Here is a 22,496-nt window from a genome sequence, read left to right as displayed (position 1 = left end):
CACAGAGAGACAGAAACAAAGGTCTGATACTGTATGTCTGTCGGGATGTCTGTTATTTACACGTACGGAAGCAGCAAACATCCACCTTCCTGCATCCCAGGGAGCGTAAAAGCTGCTGCCCTAAGCCCTCTGTCTCGGAGTTGCCCTTTTCATCTCCTTACCGCAGCCTCCCCGCGCAGCTCGGCTGTCAGGCCCCATACGTCAGCCCCGTACAGGTCGGGACAGGACTGCTGATCAGAGGGCCAGATATCTGGGACAATGGACTCACTGGGAGTTTGCGGTGAGTGAGGTGGGGTTGAACCGGGACAGAGAGGGAGAGAAAGGGGGTCAAAGACACACACACACACACACACAGGTACGCACACAGAAAGGCAGGGAAGAAGTGGAAATATTGACGGATTTTGCCAGGGGCGGAGGTGTGCATCCAAGCTGTCGGGTGGAGAGACATTACTGGAGAACAGCATTGCCCCGGAGAAAGGAGACTGACTCGCACAGCTCAGGTTTTCAGTCCAAGTCGGCTGTCTTTGAGGGCTGCAGCGTACAATTATTGTTCTTCTCATCTGTCGAGAAGCTATTTGATGGGAAACGAATCCAAGCTTTATCCGCCCACCTGATTTCTACCTGTCACACTAAAGCCCCACTCTTTTATAATGTGAGAGCGAGAAAGAGAGGGTGTGTGTGTGTGTGTATGTGTGTGCTATACTGTACATTCTGAGCACTTAGTCATTGCTGAGTCATCACTGAGCAGCGATGAGATTAGCGTTAGGCCCCGTGTTCAATCAAGCAACAACAAGTCATCAACACCTCAGGGACAGCAGAGGCAAGCAGTGTTAATAACACACACACACACACACACACACACACACACACACACACAGAACATCACTCACGACTATCTGTTCTCAGCTGTTCAGTCCCTAATCCATGGCAACATAACTCAGTATGAGCAGTTGAATTAGGATAGATTTACATGGACGGACTAGATGGATGGATAGATAGATGGATGGACAGGTAGTTATTGATTAAATAGGTAAAGGGAGATTGGGAGTAGATGCATGAGATTCATTTTGAGACCAAGAGTTAATAGAACAAATATTGTTTCCTCTATGAATTTTACCTCTTTTATCTACAATCTACAATACTTTTTGTTTTACTTCATTTTTTCTCCTCAATTCCTTGCTTTTTTCCCTTATTTTCTATCTCAGAGAATGCTTTTACATCCTGTAGTATGATCTGTTTTATTCCAGCTCCTTTTTGTGATCAGTCTGGCATGGGGCTTTCTGCGTGGCCCGCGTGTCTTGAGTCAGACTGAGTGGAGGGACGGAGCTGGGTGTGTTAGTGGAGCTCTGCCCCTCAGCCAGGGTGTGAGAGCGGAGCGAGCGGCCAGACCAGGCATGAATAATCCCTGGGAGAAGCGGGACGGATGGGTGAACAGGAGATGACGGGCTAAAACAAGAGAAGACAGACAGACAGAGAGAGAGAGAGAGAGAGAGAGAGATGGGGAAATAACTGCAAGGAAAGATGATAGCTGAGGGGGATGCAGAGTTCTTAGATAGCGGCAGATGCACTATATAAAGATTACACCGAGGATAAACAGTGGAAGCGAAACACGGCAGTGGAAAGACTATGTAATGGTTGAAGACAATGCGGTCACAGCAACTGGAGGATAGTAAACATATCGTCACCAGAGTATTAGTCCGCCCATTTGGAAACCATAAGGCGACAGACGGAGTGCTGCCAAGTCAGGCCCGGTCTGTTGGTTAAGTGCCAGGGTCGCTGAGAGTCAGACCCGCTGCTCATTTTTTGGGGGGGGATCGCTTCACCAGAGTCCTGCTCAGAAAAGTAGCCTACCACCCACCCGCACAGTCAAAAGGTCAAAGCTTTCAGTTCAATAGCGTGTGGAGTGTTGTTTTAACACAGTCTTTCCTTCGCCCTGCTTTTTCTGCTGTTGAGTTATAGGCCGTTTTAACCGTGACAGCTTGGGTAAAAACTTTGTATTAACCTCCCTGCATCTGTCGCATCTGTGTTGCTTAGTAGGTGGTGAAGCCGGATGAGAGAACAAACTAGAGAGCGGTGAACCAGAAGCCCGCTGCTAATGAAGCAAAACGCCAGGAGAGGCTGTAGTGAAGTGAAGTTGTAAAATGAAGCGCCTTATGGCTTTTAAAAAGCGATACCATTATATTAATAAAGAAAAAACGCAGATGTTCAATAAATCTTTTATCTCTAATTCATTTTAATTATTTCAGTTATTCTTCCACCAAGCAATATAGTTCTTGAACAGCAGTTAAAAAAAATGGCTCCTAAGCGACACATAAATACCGCCTATTGATTTTGGGTATGCGCATTAATATTTACATTAACTGTTATGCGGTGACAGGTGAACGTTTATCAGTTATTTCACAATACTTAATAAATGTATGGGACTAATTATGTGTTTTATAATTCATATTAACAAACCGCGTTCCCAAAATGGAAAGTTAATCATAATTTTTTGGTTGAACTCTCCATACCAGTTGACTACAAATGAGGAAGAGGTTATGGGAAAAAGAAACGCAACCCAAACCATCATATTGCTGTTAATGACAAATCACCTGGAAGACATTTTTTACAGACAGCATACAGTAAATCATGATGTTGTCACAGTGGGAGGTGAAACAGTTGGATTGTATCAGACTATATCATTAGTGAGTTCATTATGGAAATGTAATGCCATTAACCTGGATGCAAACGTACCCTTGCCTATTGAAATAGAACTGTCTCGCCTGCAGCACCCAATCTCACACACCGTGCCGATGCTCTGTTGATTAATCTCTATTTATTGTTTCTCCTGCCAGAGATCATTCATCTCTGTCTTTCATTTCTCCTTTATCTCCCCCTCTCCCTCCATCATCCCATTTGAGAGGTTCATTAGGCTCTGAGTATGATTATCATTTGATTATCATTGTCACGGTCGCTAGTCAATCACAACTTCGGTGGACAGTGGTGATGTTTACTGGGAGTTATTCAATTGAGAATGAGTGAATGCAAAAGACGGATAAGATTAGAGTTTGCCTGCATGTCAATGGCCATCTGGCTTAATTGATAGGCTGTTTTGTGTCAAGATAAGGTTACTGTGAAGATTAATGAATCCTTCTTCTACTCTTTTAAAACCAACCGCTGTTATATATAAATATAAAACACATCACTTCCTGCACAAGACCAAACCTGACACCAGTAACGAATGTTTTGAGATGAATCATTTTTGATCAGGAAATATACATAAGTCAAGTTTTACATATAGGTCAAATTGTCTGTGGGCTTCTCACCACCCACGCTCCATTATGAGTGCTGTCTGCAGAGATTAGCCCTGTGTGGGGTGAGTTCAATTTTGTGGTCAGAGCGGGCCGGTTATTTTACATGAACTAGCTTTAAAAAAAAATAGCTTTGGGTGCATTGTGGAACATACCAGGACACAAACTGAGCTCCCCTGTCTACGCTTGGTATGTCTGTGTGTGTACAGACTGCTCTTCCAAGTGTTTATTATGCGGCTTAATTTCCACTTATGCATGTTGACATCAAAGTACACCAGATTGATACATTTTGCTTTTATTACTTCAAGAGCATGATAGCAAGCATATACTGTATTTTAAGGCTTGAATGGCTTCCAATACAGTATGACTCTATCATACAGGCAGGACAATTGCACAGTCAGCTTTATATAGCGCTATGGCTGTGACTAATCCAGGAGGCAGGGAGACTGCGGCAGTCAGACCAGATCCCAGATGTCTCCACTTCCTGGGGTGTCATCTCTATTCCTCACCGGGCCAATCCCAGCTCAGGGCCCGAGTACAGTGGGAGAGAGAGAGAGTATAACAGAATTAAAGGCGAGGATTACGCTGATCTTTTTAATAAAGGCGATAATCTCAGAGGGCTTTAGCCTTGGTCTTAAAGGCAGAGTGATGCTAGGGGAGAAGCATGGAGAGAGGGTGGAAGGAAAGGGTGTATGAGTGTGTTTGTGTGTGTTTGTGTGTGTGTGTGTGTGTGTGTGTGTGAGAGAGACTAAGAGAGATTGAGGCACAGATGGTGAAGAGCGACTGTGAAGAGGGAGGACGGAGAAATTGTTCTCCTCTCGGTACTTTTTCTGAGCAATCTCACAAACCCACATCTGGGTTATATTTACGGTAAGAGAGAGGCTGTGTGTATGTGTGTGTGTGTGTGTGTGTGTGAGAGGGGAAATGAATAGCATGCTCCCAGAAAGTATGCTTAGCGCACAATGGCTGGGCTGAACTCGGCTCTGTGTGTATGGTATTCAATTGCTTCATACACTGCGCTTCATTACGGCGCACAGACTCTCATTCTTCACTCTGCAGACTATTTGGCAGCAGCATTATCTGCTCACGTGCCCCAAATCAAAGCTGATCGAAGAACAGCGCGCACCCCATTCTCGCTCAGCAGCTTGTACCGCCGCCCACATGGCAGCAGCATTTTCTGTCCATCTAACCAAAATCTAAGCTGATCTGTGAGCAGTGCTTATCCATCTCGCCTGTGCAAAGCTGCGTTGTTCCTTATGAAGTCCCGGGCCTTGTTTTTACAGGTGGTTCCTCCCTGAATATACCAATGTGGGAACCCCCCTTACCTCTGCACCCAAATACTGAGAACCTCACATTTCATATTTAGCAGCACGACAGAGAGACGATTGATTGCCCAAAATGACTACAAATGTCAAGTAGCCTTGTGCAACAATAATTCATTAGACATGGGTGGTATGAAAGGACTGGAAACCTTTTTTTTTTTTGTTGATAAAAGCAGGCAAAGAGCAGCAAGGACGCACCACACTGAATCAAACATGACCTAAACTGATGCAGAAATATGAGATGAATGCAAAGCACTCAGTGTTCAATGGCACAAATAAAAAAATAAAAAAGCTTTCAGCGCAGGTGATGTTGCGAATGTTGTCCATTTCCAGTGCTATCTTTATGCTTAATGGCAGGGGTGAACAAAGACAGCGATGGGTTCGCTCCATGGCAAAAGTGTGTGATGGTAAAGGCAGCCATTCATCAGTAGGGCAGCTGTCATTTTGAAAAAGAAAATTCTGTTTTATAAATTCTTTCCCGGAGAGTGTATGCAGTCCACCACCTTAGAGTGTTTTGTGGCTTTATACATTATACGAGGCAATATAGAGAAACTAAAGGAAGTAGAAACAATTACTGACAGTATAATGCCGGCTGTTATTTGAGTTACAATTACAAGCACATGGTGTGCATACTAACTGAGTGCACACCCATATCTCTGCAGCTTTTCCTGAAAACCAATCTATTCCATGGCCTCAGAGGGAAATGGCTGTTGTAAATGACTTTATAACATATACCCAAAGCTCCACACCGCTCTGTGTGCCATTAAAAGCGAAGGCAGCTGTGTGTGGCTTGGTTTGATAGATCCCCATCAGTCATTTGTGGTTTCATGTTAACCCTCAGATCTCAGCATAACCGCTGTTCTTATCAGCAAATATATCCATGTACTCGCTCCCTCTCTCTTGCTCTCACACACACACACATACACACACACACACACACGCACACACACATGCACATACACACACACACACACACACACACACACACATACACATTAAAGCCAATGTATACTGTGCTGTCCTTTGACTCGCGGACTTGTTATGGCACATGCCATCAACCTAAATCTCTGTAGAAGTGGCTGTTGCCGTGGAAACTCAGTTCCCCTCCAGTCAGATCATCGTAACTTCTCCCCATTCACTCATGCATGCATTCGCACATCCATGCAGCCATATCTGGATGCTCTTATTCCCTGTAACATGGAGAAACTGCCTGCCTGCTTGGCTGTATGAGAGAGAAAGGCATCATGGGTAGAAAGCGAGAGACCTTGAAAGCGGTCTCACCGCTGAAGATAAGTTGTGGTCTGATTTGATGCCATATTGTGTTTGAGTTGGGCCTTCTTGGCTGGTGTCTCGAGAGACAGATGGGGTCTTATTGTTATTGTGTGTGTGTGTGTGTGTGTGTGTGTGTGTGTGCCTTCCTGGACGCAATCCCAGATATGAGATCTGTGTTTGATGTCTAGTTGAGAGGAGCAGAGGGAGCATGCTGAGCACCATATGACACATAGTTCTAGAGATGGAAATGGAAAGGAAGAGACAGAGAGAGTCAGACAGAGGGTGTGTGTGTGTGTGTGTGTGTGTGTGTGTGTGGGGGGGGTCATAGGTAATTGTCTCTCTGCGCTCATCATTTCACTTTTTGCCGATCCTGTTCTTTTGCGTCTTCCACATGAATTATTACTGAAATCTAAAACTGAAATAAATTGAAAGAGATGACAGGAGGAATTGCACTGTACGTCTCTAGCCGTTTCATCGTAATTGACAATGTTCGGGCCGGTTTGCACAAATCCGCGTCCTGCCAACATTATTACCGAACAGTAGTGCCTCCAAGAGCACTCGGCTTGCGTCTGTGTTTCTAATTTCATCTCTTCTTCCCCCTGCCTTCCTCTCCATATGTCTTCCAATCTCATTATCTGTCTTATTATCACTCAACGTCAGCTATTGGTCACATGAAACAAATATAGACTTCAAATGCAGAGAGAGATAGAGAGAGAAAGAGAGAGAGACAAATAGTCTTCCCAAACAGCGATTAAGAGGCAGAGAATGTTTCAACAAGGCTTGAAGCAACAACAAGCGGTTTAAAATGATCGTCTGGCTCTTGTGGTTCAGCTATGTGTTGGTGGCTGTGTGTCTGCTGTCTTTGTAACAAGACACAGGTAGCCGAGGTGCAGGTCCAATGCCGCTGAAATGGGTTTTCGGCTAGACAAACAAACCACGGGCTGTTTGGTGTCTCAGGCGCTGCCATTAACTCCAGGCGTGTGTGTGTGCACATGCATGGCCAGCGGAGGTGAGTGGTAAAGATGGGAGCGAGGGAGTCCCGTTTCAGAGGTCAATGGCGCTCTTTCATATCAGCTGGGTGGGAGGCTGAGAACGTTCTGGAATGTTCCAAACAAGGCGTCCGTGTCTGAGGGGAGTATTGTGCGATCCCGACTCCGGACTTGACGGTTTGACACTGACTTTTCCCCCTCCAGTGGGCGTCTTTGTCCGATAGGAGTCAGGCGCACAACGGGCCCACTGTTTATTCAGTCAATAAGCTAAAGTGCACCGAGTGAATTCTGCCTCTCCGACTCCAACATATGGATTCGATCATCGTGCCCGAGACGGGGTTGCTATGGCACAGAACTCCAGTCAGAAGTCAGGATCGCAAGCTGAAAGACATTCTTGCTTCATCTGTTATTTTACCAGCCATCAACTTCCAAGGCTCAGTTCTGCTCTGCCACCTTTTTTTCTGCCAAGTCTGATAGCCACAGCTTCAAAAAACTCTACTATGTTTTAATGAACCTCAGTTCCAGGGTGATTCTCAGTTGTTTCTCACACTGAAAAAGTTTAAAAACCCCCTGCTCACGGCAATTATATAACCATATTTCTGTAACCTTGCAGAGGGGACTGATTGATTATCTGAAAGGTTTTTTTTTTTACACCTCTCCCCATAACTTCTCCATAAATTGGCACAGATTCCAGGAAAGCCTATTTTATACGATTATACTTGGATACTAATCTTGAATTGTGCAAGTGAGGGTGTATGCCTGTTTAGAACTGTTTACCTCTCCAGGGAGGTTGGCGTGTACATGTGATGTCATTGCAGTGATATGATCCAAAAGTGTTGAAAATCAAAAGGCATGTATGTCTAAACACGCTAATAACCTCCTCTCCCTGAAAGGTTTGATCTGTTTGCAGTTATTATACCTTGCTATGGAAATTGCTGTCAAGGCACTTGATTCTGTTGCTCTCTCAGCCCAGCATAAGCATGGCATTGTCTAACAAATGACATCTATAGGATATTTTGCAAGTTTTGCCCTACATGTGGCTATTTGCAGGCCTATGCATGAGCAGTAAACCTTCTGCTTTGAAGAAATAAGTCTGCAATGATGGAGGCTCGCCGCCTCTGGCACACTTTTTTGTCTACATTTACATTTAAGTTTCAGGAACCCCTAGCACGCTTTCTGGCAACCTACTTTTCCATTTATATTTTAGGCAATTTCAGCCTTAAGACTAGCTTCACTGACAAAATAAGCGCTGCCAACTCCTATTCTCTGCTCTCCCCGAAGTGAACATATGGTGAATAAACAAACACATTTTTGCGTAAACAAATTTCACTTCAAAAAAGCAGAGTCTGCTCACCATCTTGGTTGCATAACAGACTGGCTTTGTAGAATCAGTCGATATAAGTGTATAAATAGCCCGAGCTGAGAGGCCAGCTGCAGTAGGTGTTTGAGATGCGGAGGAGACTTCTTGCCCTGGCCCCGGGGAGGGGAGAGTAGAAGGAGTATGACCCAGGTGACATGTCACTTTCCCAGCCGCTGATTTCTTGTGACTCCCTGGTTCCCTGGATCCCCCAGTTGGAGGTTAAAGCTGCCTGAGAACTGACTCCAGTCACACCTTTGGGATTACAGAAGTCAAACCCCTCTCTTTCTTTTCCAACATTCTCTCTCTCCTTCTCCCACTCTCTCTCTCTCTCTCTCCCTCTCTCTCCCTCTCTCTCTCTGTCTCCTGAGCTGAGGTTTTTCAGCTTTCCAAGACATGAACAAGGTCACTGAGTTTCTGCATTAGAAATTCCACTGGGGCCCCGATACTGGCTGGTAGTGGTTGGCGCAGAAAGCACAAAGTGGCCTTTTCTGTTCTATCTTCATACCAACCCAGAACTAATTGACGTTCAGGAGCGAAGTATTCACTTAGAATTATGCTGATGCTCATTTGAACAAAAGTAATTAATGCGTGCCTTGCGGAGAAATGAACTTGTGTGTCCCATCTAATTAAAAGAAATCGTTTGAATTAAAGGACAGGCTGCTCTGGCTTATTGGTGGTTTTGGGTGGAATCAATTAGCTAAATCAGAAGAAGTCTATTTTGTCCAAACAACTGCTCACAATTTTGTCAAAAGGTTAAGCATGAAAACTCCCATCCAAATGACATATATTTAGTGTGTCAGTGAACAAATACTTCAAACAAAGCTTCTATTTTATATTTTTCTTAGTCTGCCATGATCCTACCTATGTCGGCTTTCACATATTTATCTGTATAATGATGAGAACTGATAGTTTTGCAATGCTCGCAGGTATTAAGGGAGACATGCAGTACTGGAATGGACCCATGTGCTTATGAATGAATGTTCAAATCCAGGCTCTTCGTCTAATATAGAACAGTGTTGGTTTACTAAGCTGAAGGCTACAAACAACTCATAGAACTAGACTGTGACTCTCATTATAAGCCCTTACTCACATATGTTGTCTCCCCTGATATACAGTGTTGCGTAATACATGTTGCAAATATTATTGTATCAGATATTGCCGGAGTTTACAGATCGCCTATTTTTTTGTCATATCGACATCACTGGATGATCATTTGGATGGGTTGTCATGGAATTTCATGTTAAAAAATGTGCTAAAACTGGGAGGCCTGTCTCAGGAGATGCATGGTTCCATTATGATCTATGCGGTGCTTGCCTATGGGGTTTGAGGTTGAGTGTGTGCGACGTGTGAATGACAGCCTGTCTATCTGGGAGAAATCCTTGACGCCGGAGAGGAATTCCAACAGAGAAGCGCTGCAGCCCCTCACACACTCACAATACCTTCACTGTGGAGAGAGGACAGGGAATGTGTCGCATTTTAACATATATCACATTAATCTGGAGACTTAGTATTATTACTGTAATCATACAAGACCATCAGCAAGAAGACTGTCTTCTCTACCAGCCTCTATACTGCATTTTACATTGTGTGCCTAATGCATGCAGGTCAGATTTACGATGCTTTACGGCACAAAGAGAGATTGCTTTATGGCACAAGACAGGAAGAGGGCCACTGTTCTCCCAGTGCAAACAGAGCTAAGGCATTTATTGCACACAATGGTAGATGTTGGAATGAGTGAAAGAGAGAAAACTGATGCATGGACAAGTAGCATCATCCATGGTCTCATATGTTTAAGGTAATTATACCAAGATGATTGATGAAAAATGATACACATACCGCCCACTGTTGCCACCTTGGTAGCTTTGCTGGTAGATTTAAAACTTTTCAACCCCCCGTCGAACTTATTTTTTTAAAAGCGATTAGCAACAAATCTAGCTGCTTTTTCAGGCCATTGGTAAAAATGTGTTGACTCGCAAAGCATTTGGGGACAAATTGGTACGACTGATGCTGATGCACGTACATTTCCCACACACACCTCAGCTCCTCCCTCCGCTAAAAGTGTGGGGAGAGCATGATCGGTGTAGCAAATATATTCATATGCAAATTAGCGTTTGACGTCATCTGGTGACTTCTAGTGACTTTTTGAGCAGCCAACAGCTACTTTCCTCGGAAGAGACCTTGCAACACTGGTAGCACCTTTAAGCTAGAGAGACAGAAATGCGTTGGAGGAGTGTAGTGTGTGTATGCATTGTGTGTGTGTGTGTGTGCGTCACTCTGTCTTGGGGGCAGTAGTCTGTTTATCACCGTGTTAAAGTCAGGAGGCTGAGTCATCGGTGCTCATGCTGTTTCTGCTTTCTCTCTCTTTCTCTCTCTCTCTCTCTCTCTCTCTCGCTCTCTCTCACTCTCTCTCTCTCTCTCTCTCTCCCTGCTGTTGTTTGGGCCAACACACTTCACGTCTGTCCATAATTTACCATACTCCCCTCCTCAACACATCCCACTCCTCAGCTTCATCTTTTTCCAGCAGGGAAGAAAGCCTGTGAGAGGTAAATGATTAAAGAGGATGTGTGTGTGTGTGTGTGTGTGTGTGTGTGTTTGTGTGGCTGCCTGACAGCTAAGAGATTAGATCTCCTTTAGTTTAGTAATTACTAAGACAGACCCTCAGGCTGTCACTCACTCACACACACACACACACACAAACACACGCACACACACACACACACACACACACACACACACACACACACACGCACAGTCGCACACAGTTTATTAAGAGAAACATAATTTGTCAAGCAACAGTCTGTTGTCTCACCAGTATAGCTTCTTGAATGCGTTTTGAAAATAGTTTTGCTATTTTGAATTATTTCTCAGCTCATTTTGCTCAGACAAAGCCTTCAGGTGAGTTCTATGCAACTCTAGAAAATGAGGGAAAACAATATTTCAATTGATCAGCTCTCCAAATAATTTAGCCCTGACATTACTAAGAGCAATAGTATATAGAATGAGAATATATTGAATTATATGAACGTGTATAACTATGAATCACTTCATACATCCCACTTCAAATATGGCCATTCACCAACAGCTTAACCCCACACAATAGTACCATATATTCGACTAAGTAAAGCAGGTCAGTGCTCAGTAACATGAGCAGATTTCTGTATGAGTGTGGCAGCAAAGACTGCAGCTAACAGTCTTTATGCCCGGTAGCAACTCAAAGTTATTAATTCTTACCATGTTCACAGTCTGTTGACATGTTATAGTTGACATGCCAAACATCATGATAAGCTAACAAAAATGCAAAATAGATGTTTAGACGTTAACACTGTTGTGTTACGGTCAAATCCGATTTACAACTTTTTGCTGTCATATGGTTTCATTTATCTGGTTGCTGTGAGGCTTCATAACATCCTCCACACTAGGTATCAGAACAAAAATTTTCGCAACTTTTCGTGAAGGGTAGGTGTTTTATTCAAATTTGACCAGAAACTCAAAAGATGCCATTATGTGGGGCCATACAACTTATGGCACAGTTTCAAAATAGGCTAAAATTTGATATATCCCAGGTTGTGATAATACTGTACATGAACATAGTTTCCTCTAGTCTTTACTATATTCACAATAATACATTAATTGTGGTTATTTTTCTTAAAAACAAGTGGAATAATTTTGGTTAAATCTGGGCTAGAGATTGTGAATTATGAAAAGAAGTGTTTATCTTGTGGTAATGATTATGAATTAAGTTGGTTAAAAGGTGTAACACAGCATGAGGTGGGAATGTTTTATGGTTGCTAATAAAGAGTTTTAAAGGGCTGCCTGAAAAAGGGAAACACCATAAGCGGGACCATGGCTTTGATAAAACACAAGAGTTAAAGTAATTTGTTTGATGGTTTACTAATGATGTAAGAATACTGTGGCAGGTGTGGTATTATTAGAGCTTGCCTGTAAACACAATTTTAAACCTAAGCCTACATCTACTTGAGTAATCTAATTTTCAAACCATTAACTGTATGGTCACTTTTGGTCTGAACAGAGGCTTATTGTTACACAATGGCATGCTGGACGCCTGGACTGGGACCGGCCTGGGATTCTAAAGGGCCTGCAGACTCTCACTGATAGAACGGTGCAACAAAATTTCAAACACTGACTAACAACACAGGCTATTTTAAATAAATGGAGTGATATTATCCAGAAATATCAACACTGAATGAACGCTTGAAAGGGCATGTACATCCTCCCATTCAAAACTCTCTTCAAAATAGTGCCGTTTACAGAGAGTCTGTGAATGCCACTTTTTCCCTTTGTTTTGCACCTTGCTCCACCTGTATGTGCGCCCCAACAGGAGCGTTCTGTAAGTTTTCCCTTTGCTATAGGCATCAAGGTCATTGGGCTCGTCCTTGTCATCCTCCTCTCAGAGCAGCGGCTCTGCCATTCAGCCCATTGTATTTCCTCTGCTATGCATAAATACGTGCAGAGAGGAGAAAGCAGGCAGAAAGTCAGAGAGAAAAACAAGCAAGATAAAGGAGGGGAGAGAAAGGACAGAGAGAGAGAGAGAGAGAGAGAGAGAGAGATGGGGGTTAGATGTGGGTGGTGAGTCTGAAGTTAAAAATCGAGAGAGACAGACAAAGAGAAAAGAAGAAGAGAGAGACGGTAGGAACGAGGGCATGAAGAAAAGAGATGAGGAAACATGACAGAGCGAAAGAGCAACAGTGATCTTTGAGGGGGAGAGCCTGAAGGGAGGATGAGAGAAAAGATATAGATAGATAAAAAGAGAGAGAGAGGGAGAGAGAGAGATAATGAGAGAGCTAAACGAGAGCAGCATATGACACACACACACATTTCGTGGGGGCCCCTCCAGGGCGTCTTGTGTGACAAATTTTGTGTTAAGAGGCAGGGAGTGCAAACATATGGTGGGATGTAATATTGATGGTGCACTGGTGCCCGGCTTTAGGTGCCCGGGGGGTTCGGTGTGGCGTAACACCCCTGCAGTGATTTTCATAGCGTATAAAACTCAACGTCGATGCTGCTCAGTGTCTAGTTGGTTGCGGTCATTAAAGATTTAAAGGCGAAAACGAACGGGCGAGAGAGATATGAGGGTGAGGGGAATACAGCGGGGAGAGAGGGAGAAAATGAGGGGGGGGGGGGGCTACAGTAGAGGAGAAGATGGAGAGAAAAATGGGGAGAGGCAGTTTTTTTGGGGGGAGGAGGACGGTGGGGGGTGGGGTGGGTGAAAGGCCATGGGAGGCGGACGGATGGAGAGATCAATGGGCCAAAAAAGACAAAAAAAAAGGGCTACTGAGATGGAGAAAAGAACCAAAAATAATGAATCAAAGAGTCAAAAAGGCACAAAGAGTGAGAGAGAGAGAGAGAAAAAGAGGGAAGTGGTGGGTGTTGTTACACGGCGCTTTAACACACCCTTCACAGGGCAAGGGTCAAGCCCCTGGATTGTGTGTGTGTGTGTGTGTGTGTGTGTGTGTGTTTGTGTATGTGAATAGTTGCGTCTGCTCCAATAGGCAATGTGTCTGAATGGTCCTTTGTTGGACCTGACTCTCTCTGTAGATATGCAACTGATATGCAGTCGGCCAGAGGGGTTGTATCCAGTGTGTTTGTGTGTGTGTGTGTGTGTGTGTGTTCAATTTGAGTGTAATCACCCCCATTGAATTTATACCCCCATTAAAAATAACTGCAGGCAGCTTTGTACCACCAGAAACCCAAGTGACTAACAGCATTTAAAAAGCCCTCATTGATCATGCATTGATCCTGCCGGCCCTCTCCCCTGCTCTCTGTTCCCCCTCCATCACCCTCCTGGGATTACCCAGCTTTGAGCCGGTGACTCACTGCGATGGAGTGAATCACTTACCGAGCCCCGCTGTCTGCTAAAACACTGATTTGGGATCAGATAACTCCACAACAAGTCTAACCGCAGCAATTAGGAACTTTAACGTCTCAGGGAAGCGTCTGGCATCAACGCCATAGGCAAACTGACCTTTCTGTGCGGGCTGGGAGGTGGGCAGCACGCCGGCGAGGGGTCCTCCCTGTCCCCGTCGCCCTTCTTGTCCTTTTTCAGTGTGCGCACGTAGGACACTCTCCTTTTCACGCTCCCATCCCGCTCCGCAGCGTTATTTGGCCCCGACGAGACCCGCTTGGCTCTGGTTTGTGGTTTGTGGTCGGTTTGGGCGGGACGTCCCGAGGCCAGGGGTGCAGGTGCGCCCCTGTGACCCCTCTCCAGGTAGACGTGAACGCACACGCACGCGGCGGCGAGCAGGAAGCACGCGCGCAGCAGCAGTCCCCCGGTGAGCCGCGTCCACGGCTGCTGGTGTTTCATGGTTTTCCTCCTGTCTCTCCCTCTTGGCTCGCCTCAGTCCATCTCAGTTAGTTTGTCTTTTTCTGTTCTTTCTTCTATCCCATTCTTCCTCTCCTTCTTGTCAAAGCTTCTCTTCTCCTCTGTTCTCTCCTCGTCGGGCCTCTCTTTCCCCTCAGGTCCAAAGTCCAGCATTTCACCAAGAGGGGCCAGTTAATGAGACAAGAAGACGTCCGCTCATATTCCAACATGCGTGTGTGTGTGCATCTCTATCTGGATGTGTATGTGAGTGTGTGTGTGCGTGTGTGTGTGTGGTGTGTGTGCATGAGGCTCTGCACACGGAGTCAAAAGAACAGTGCGTGCTGCCCTCATTGAAAACTTTGGGAACTCCCTCCTCACGCTCAGAAGTCTCCCCCTTCCCAAACACACACACACACTGAGCCCTCACAGACCTTTCATCTGCTTTCTTTCTTTCTCTCTCTCTCTCTCTCTCTCTGACCCACAACACACACACACCCCTCTCTCCCTCTGCCCCCTCCCTCAGTTTGCCTCTCCCGCCCCGCTGGATCTCGGGTTACTGTGTAACTCTAGATATGGGCAGGGCCTGCAGATCCACCGCTGGCTGTCACCCATGCTCCCAGCCTCTGTGTGAGCCTCTCTCACAGAACAGAGACAAGTACAGAGAGAGAGAGAGAGAGAGAGAGAGAGAGAGAGAGGCAGAGGCAGAGGCAGAGAGTATTGCATTCATTCTGCCAGTGGAAGAAGGGATGGAGAAAACTAGAGGAAACAGTAGTGCAGAACAAAAGCATGTCTTCTAAAAAAGGAGGTGCTACTTTGTGTGTTCATATGTGTGTAACATAGCTTACATTTGCGTTCATTTACACCATAAAATCTGTTGATATCAACACAGGTTGACACACCATATGCTGGTATCAGCCGCTGTGTGTCAGTGGTGGGAAAAGTACTCAAATCCTTTACTTAAAAGTAACAATACCATAATGGAAAAAGACTTAATTAAAAGTAAATGTTCTGCATTCAGTAGAAGTAAAAATATTAGCATTAAAATGTACTCAGGTATCAAAAGTAAAAGTACTCATTCTGCAGAACGATCCCTTTCAGAGTGTTTGATGCATTAACCTGTAAGAAGTATTTTAATGTTGTAAGTCTAACCGCTCCATATACTGTTTGGGAGTTTAAACTCTAACAATGCAACATATTTTATGAGCTAATTGTATGTTTTGCATGTAAAAGCTTATTCTGCAAAGTCATCAGATAAATGTAGTGGAGTAAAAGTATAAAGTCTCACAAAATAGAAACACTCAAGTAAACCCATACTAACCCTAACCCACTGATACGGATCTGCTGAAAATGCTACATCCTTTTTAAGAGTGTGTACAAGTGGACACTCAAAAAGGGATATGACAGTTATTTGGGGGTGTCAGGACAAGTTTTGATGCAGATTTGCATTTAACAAATTGCCCCAGCATTGTTGCCTTCATCAAACGGGAACATTTCATTGCAAGGAAACATTCAGATTGATTTTTAACACTGTTTCACTGTATTTCACTTTTTCCCTGTTGCTCATCTGCATCGCCCAAGAAATTGCATTGTGAATCATCATCTTGCTGTGTAGGTGTGTACTGTTTCCCCCTGGTAACTGTAAGCTCTCCCAAACTAATATCTCCAGCACTGACACTATTCATTCTGATTTTGAAATCTATGGCAATAAACAACTTGATGAAAACTATAACTTCTGTGTTTTTATTTCCCTGGCTGTGATTCTCACAGAATGAATTTATAGTCTAACGCTGGCTTCATTCTCTTCAACTCTCTTCATTGACTTTGACACTGATTTCCCTCCAGAAACCACTAAATCAGTTCTTATTTATAAACAAATTATAAATCAGAACCCCTTCTTTTGCTCCCATTTATTAAATATGTTATTGATATTGCAGAGCGCAGTAAGACACATGAATTATCAGGCCTGCCAAAGGAGAAGACGTGTGAGAAAGTAAGGATCTTTGGCTGGAGAAAAGCACCGCTGCTGACGGTTTCAATTGATGGAAATTAAGATATGCCTGGCTTGACTGAGCATCCTGACATAGTTTAATCAGAGAAAATGCAGGATAATGATAAGGCTGCCTTCTTTCTGCCGTTTAGAATCAATGACAAGCATTTGTCTCTCTCTCTGTTTTGATGTAGCTCTCTACTGCCCCCTCTGGATCGAACTGGGAAATAACAACGCTTCCTCAATCTCCCCAATGAGGAGAGTTTAGGTTCACCCTTTGGATTTAAATACTACAATGACAAGGGCCAGCTGACTTCTCCCTGCTGCTCTTGTTGTTCTCTCTCTCTCTCTCTCTCTCTCTCTCTCTCTCTCTCTCTCTCATTTGTTTCCCTCATTATCATTCATTCATTTCTCTCTGCCTCTTCCTCTCTCTCTCTCTCTCGCTCTCTCTCTTGCTTTCTCTTGCAATCAATCAATCAATCAATCAATCTGACTCAGAATCACTTTTATTACAAATACTATAAATACCCAGGAATTTGTCTAATATTTGGATGCAGGGACATAATGACAACTGACAGAGTTTGTGCAAGAGACTGTGCAAGACTTACTATGAACAATAGACTATTCATAGTATTCCCATGATGTCACATGCATTTGCTATCAATATGGTGCCTTACAATATAGACAGTTCATTGGCTGTGGCTGTCGTTTGAATATAATCACCTGTTAATTTATTACAATCACCTGTTATTTTCCTACGAAGATGGCCGTGTGATGATCTAACAGAATACTTTGAATATACATTACATATCCCTCTATGTATGTACTTTCAGTGGGTAGTTGCTCAATCAATCAATCAATCAATCAATCAATCAATCAATCAATCAATCAATCAATCAATCATCAGTACACTGAATGAAAAGCTGAAAGTTGAAAAGTTGATTTATGATTTTACAAACAACATTCATTGCTAAATCTGTTGCTATGGGAACAATAAAAAGTTGTGATAGCAAAAGGCAACACCACGGTTGGGTCGATACTTGCCAAACATCTTATTAATTTATTTATTTATGCATTAGCTTCATTTGATAGGCACCATATTTGTGGGGTTTCCCTCATAGTCTAATACAATTAGTTCCAGACAGTTTGGAAAATTACAGAAAAGTATTTGAAAGTAAATTTAGTGTACTTTTTTGTGATTAGAAACTTTTCCTGACACTGAATTGTCTTGATTTGGTAAATATCATATGTTGGGTGCATAGCAGATGCCAGTTTAGATATAAGACAATAAGACAATCTCTACTGCCACCAAGTGGTCAGTCATGATCACTTATCACTTAGATACGGATTGGATACAATATGCTGCGTGTCTGTGAATGCTCAATGAGAAGTAGGTCAACTGGTCATTAAGTTGCTAAAGTTAATGAGGAGAAATGAGAAAATAATGCTCCCTGTAACACTGACTGGAGATTCAGACAGAGAAGAATTACATCCAGCAGATGCAAGATACATATGGAGAAATTGCAAAGGTCATGTGCTGTGTGTTTGTGTGTGTTTTCTGTGTGTGTGCGTGCCTGCACATGTTTCTTAAAGAGAGCAATCAATCTCTCATCTTGAAAAAAAATCAGTAAAATGACTCAAACGATGTCAGGCACTGTGACAACCTTGTAGCTCTTAAAGTTGGATAATGCACTTGACTTGTGAAGTTAAATATAGTAGTATAAGTATAAGTATAAATAAAAAGAGGATTTCTGTTGTAGCTTTTCCAGATGGAACAGGAGAGGTTTTTTTCCTCTTTCTCTCTGTCGACGGCATCGCACATGTTGCAATGATTTGTCAGGATTTGGCCAAAACCTGCTGCCACATGGCTGGATAATGTTAAATTAGGCCTCTCCTCTCTCTCCTCTCCTCTCCTCTCTTCTCTTCTCTTCTCTTCTCTTCTCTTCTCTTCTCTTCTCTTCTCTTCTCTTCTCCTCTCCACTCCTCTCCTCATTTGTGTGTTTTTCCTGACTGAGTACCAGGCCAGAATAAAGTACACGCTTGACCCACTGGCCCCTCTACAGTTAGCATTACAGAGAAATCAGCACAAATCAATGAGAGGTCATGCAGAGGCCCACTGTTTGTTCAAGAGATTCAACAAATACTGTAAAGTGTATTTTCCTAATTGGCATTGAGTTACTGTATGATAATAATTATGAAAATGATGTATTACTTGTGTGCATCATACAGCTGTCAGATAAGAAATACGCCACAGAATTTGCACACATGTCAAAAAAAGTCACACAAATGTACACAGAACTAGATTAGGTACAATATTTAGGTGCAGTATTTACAGTAGATAGATTGGGTCCAATTCTCACACATTCACAGTGTGTTCAGTAGTACAAGAACAACTGATCTATGAGCCCAGTTGGCTCGGAGTGAAACGGTGTCTAAAGTTGATGTTGGGGGGAAAACAATGTTAGAGGTTGAAGGGAGAGAAGGAAAGGTAAGCTGAGCCTCCTGAGAATAGGGAGGAAAGGAGGGGAAAGAGGCGGGACTCGGGAGTGACAGGCGGGGCGACCCAACAATGAACACCTCGACTACAAGAGGTAAAGTTTTAAACCTGTCATTGGCTCATGCAAAGAGTGTGAGTGTGCGATTATAGGATATAAAAGGATGTAATAAGGTTTACAGATTAGAAATGTCTTTAGAGGTTTAGAAATCGGAGCAAAAATGTGCACAGGGAATTACTTGCTGTTATCTCACAAACATACGGCAGGTGTTCTGATATGTATAGGTTTCACAACACACGAAGTAAGACTAGGCTCAACTAGACTGGCTAAACTAGACTGAAATGGGTTAGTCCGCATGGTAATTAATGGCTTGTTCTAACTGGAGAATACACTGAAACTCATCCAGGGTCTTTCTTGGTGTAAACGTGTGCTACTGTGGGAAGCAGACAGTTGTGACAGGAGCAGGTGAAGGTGAGAGTGTGTTTGCTTTGGGTTGGAGCCCAAAATACCACACACACACACACACACACACACACACACACACACACACACACACACACACACAGAGACATCACTGTGATTCTGGTGAAAAACATACTGAAGTCCAGTAGACAGACTAGTTTATATTTCCAGACTAATTAATCTGTGCTTAAAACTTCCTCCAGTGCTTCTCTAATGTCAAAGTTCACAAACATGAAAAACCTAAAACGTTAAATATAAATTCACAGTTTGTTCACTTCTCTGCAGAGACCACAACTTGTTTTTTTTACAGTAATCCCAGACTGAAAGAGAGTTTGGATCTAAGGCCATAAAACAAGTCCTCTCAAATCTCTTTCTCTCCCACCTTCAACAAACAGCTGAAAAGAAAAGGACGTGTACAAAAACAGCCATATCTCAACAGCAAGGATCAGCAGCTTGTTAGCCTCTCGGCAGCATGACATACATTTTATCAGCTTCCTCCAAATACCTGCCAGCGCCGGGCTCCTTTGAGAACAAGTAAGGAAGTGGGCAGCAAACAAAAGCTGACAGGCTGGTGGGAGGAGAGAAAAACAGATATTACTCAGCAGAAAGTGGTGTGCTAGGTCGAGACAAAGCTGAGTCATTCAAATCAAATGAAACATACTGCAATGGATTGGAATGTGGACCATGTATACACCAACCCACTGTCAACAGCACAGCCTGGATGGTGATGTGACAGACCTGGTCATTGCTGCTCATTATCCAGCTCAATCTGACATTTTCTCATCATGTTTTATCTTCATATGACACTGAATCTAATCAGTAACCTGCCATCAGTCAGCCGGCTCGAAGTCTTGGAATACCTCAAAGCTTGATGGGTTAAAGTTGATACCTGTAGCATTTTTAAACATCAACATATCATTGTAAAAGTAATTGTGATTTAACAAGTGGTATTGTTACAGCTAGTGTTTGTCAAAATGAAGACCACATTTTCCATAAACCCTGTTGCTAGATGATGATGCTACTTGTCCTGGTGATGTGAAACCTAAAAGTCCAGTGTAATGACAATTGCGTTTCTCAATTTCATTGTATAATTTAACAAAGGTCTTGTTAATGTAAAGTTACCCAAATTATTATAACTGTCAACATTGTGGAAACTTCCTCTGATTTTCAACAGAATCAAACAGATTTAGAATTCCAATCTACTTCCTGGTGTAAATGATGTCACCTGCACCCAGGTTTTAATGAATGCTCTGATTGGTCGACAGTATGCATAGTTAATGAGGTGTCCCATAGTCTGTCAGACAGTAGCCAGTCAGCTACTTGCCAAACTAGCCAAATTCTCTGTGCCTCGGTTGTTGCTGGGTGCTGAAGTCCCAACACTGGATATTTGTTCCTGAAAGATAGAAATATTGTCATGCAGTGGAGGCACAATCACAGGGAAGGTTCGGCTCTCACTCAGTTCTACAAGCTTTGTACCATCTAACCATCAAAAACTGATGCTCATTGTGTTGGAAAACAACTTCAAAATTTTCCTGACTGAGTTGAAACCATTGCACTGAATCTTTAAGGTGATTTGTTAGATTGATTACTAAATTGCAATCCCTAACAAGTGAGCCCATTCCATTCCATCCCGTTCCACCGCATTTCAGGGTTATATATTGTATAAAAAGTTTATAAATGGCCAATCTGTACGTCATACCTATTTCATGTACAATTCTACTGTTTGATTATTTCCCATCTGAGAAAGTGGAGCAGATGGTGGGTCAGTGTGACAGCAAAAGCAAACACTGTCAGAGTACTGTAGCGGCCCTGTTCAATCCAGACAAGGCAAGATGCAGCTAAGTCAATACAGCCACAGCTACTCCCCGTATCAATCATTAATCATACGTTCCAATAGGAGCACAATCAGTTACGGCGCTCAGAAGCAGCCGCAGTCACGCAGGCAGAAAGAGATCTGCACCTGCATCTCTGCAAAGCGCAGATATTCCACAACCACATGTGCATCTTGGGGCTCTGGCTGGATAAATACATGCATGCATTCAAACACACATTTACACACAATCTCTGCTCACACAGTTAGAGATTACACTGTTCAATTAGAATACGTTTGTGTGACATAAAGGGTCAGACAAGTTCTCAGTCAAGCTTGAACATTGATTTCTTTTATCTGTCATTCAGTTACAAACCATGACATCCTCCTCCTCCCACCACCTTGTGATAATTATGAACTCAGCAGATCATTACCACTATGCCTAAGTTGTAAACACCAGGCATATTTACAGCAGGTGCTTGTTTCCTCCGCTGTGTTGACCTTTATCTCGGTTTATCTCAGGCCTCTTAGCTCTAAAAAGCTTGGACAGGGGTTAAACCTCTGAAGAAATATGACTCCACGATGATCCACTGCGGGATGCTCTGCTATGAATCAGATTTTCATATTCTATTTTCATACTAATACATTAGCACTGTGGGTAAACCATCCATGGTAGAATAATTAGAGCTCTTATAGAGTTTGATTATCTTACATGTGATAGTTTACTTTAAAGAAAATCTGTGCAGGGGTTTTTAGCAGTTAAACATCAGTAACATAACTTGTATAAAGCATGAGGGAAAAGGTCTGCAGACAGTTTAAAGAGGGGTTGTGCTCTGTGTTCAGGCACAGGAACCTGGCTTTCACTAAGAAAACATTTTACATTTTGATTGCTTCACTGTAGGAGGATGTGTGATGTAATCAAGGAACCATTTAGGCTGGCGGGTCAGTTAATACTGTTGGGAATTTGATGGGCAGAACATTTAAATATCCCATCAACATCCTCCTTGATCAAAGGAGTGTCAGCAGTCTAATCACTACCTGTAAAGACACAAAGATGTCCCTTCCATCATCTTCAGTCAAAGCAAAACAACGGCCAATAGGCTATGGGTTGAGGGTGTCAAATTAAACCTGCTTCCTACAAACTTTTTTTGTCTCTCCCCTGCTCATTCGGCGCGTTTAAATCACCCTGT

General features: G+C 43.2%; 2 protein-coding genes across 2 annotated transcripts in view; one reads left to right on the top strand and one right to left on the bottom strand.

The window, feature by feature from the left end:
* The window catches only part of mettl24 (methyltransferase like 24), a 34,857-nt gene extending 20,205 nt beyond the window's left edge, over positions 1-14,652 (bottom strand). Inside the window, exon 1 of the mRNA XM_071912599.2 lies at positions 14,217-14,652. Within this exon, the coding sequence (XP_071768700.1) occupies positions 14,217-14,555 (339 nt within the window). The 5' untranslated portion in view covers positions 14,556-14,652. The remainder of the gene's footprint in view (positions 1-14,216) is intronic.
* The window catches only part of LOC139926156 (testis development-related protein), a 404,183-nt gene that overhangs the window by 367,038 nt on the left and 14,649 nt on the right, over positions 1-22,496 (top strand). The window lies entirely within an intron of this gene.

Source organism: Centroberyx gerrardi, chromosome 18, assembly GCF_048128805.1.
Source record: "Centroberyx gerrardi isolate f3 chromosome 18, fCenGer3.hap1.cur.20231027, whole genome shotgun sequence".
Classification (NCBI taxonomy): Eukaryota; Metazoa; Chordata; class Actinopteri; order Beryciformes; family Berycidae; genus Centroberyx; species Centroberyx gerrardi.
The sequence above is the reverse complement of the archived record's forward strand: the minus strand, read 5'-3'. Positions and strand labels throughout refer to the sequence as shown.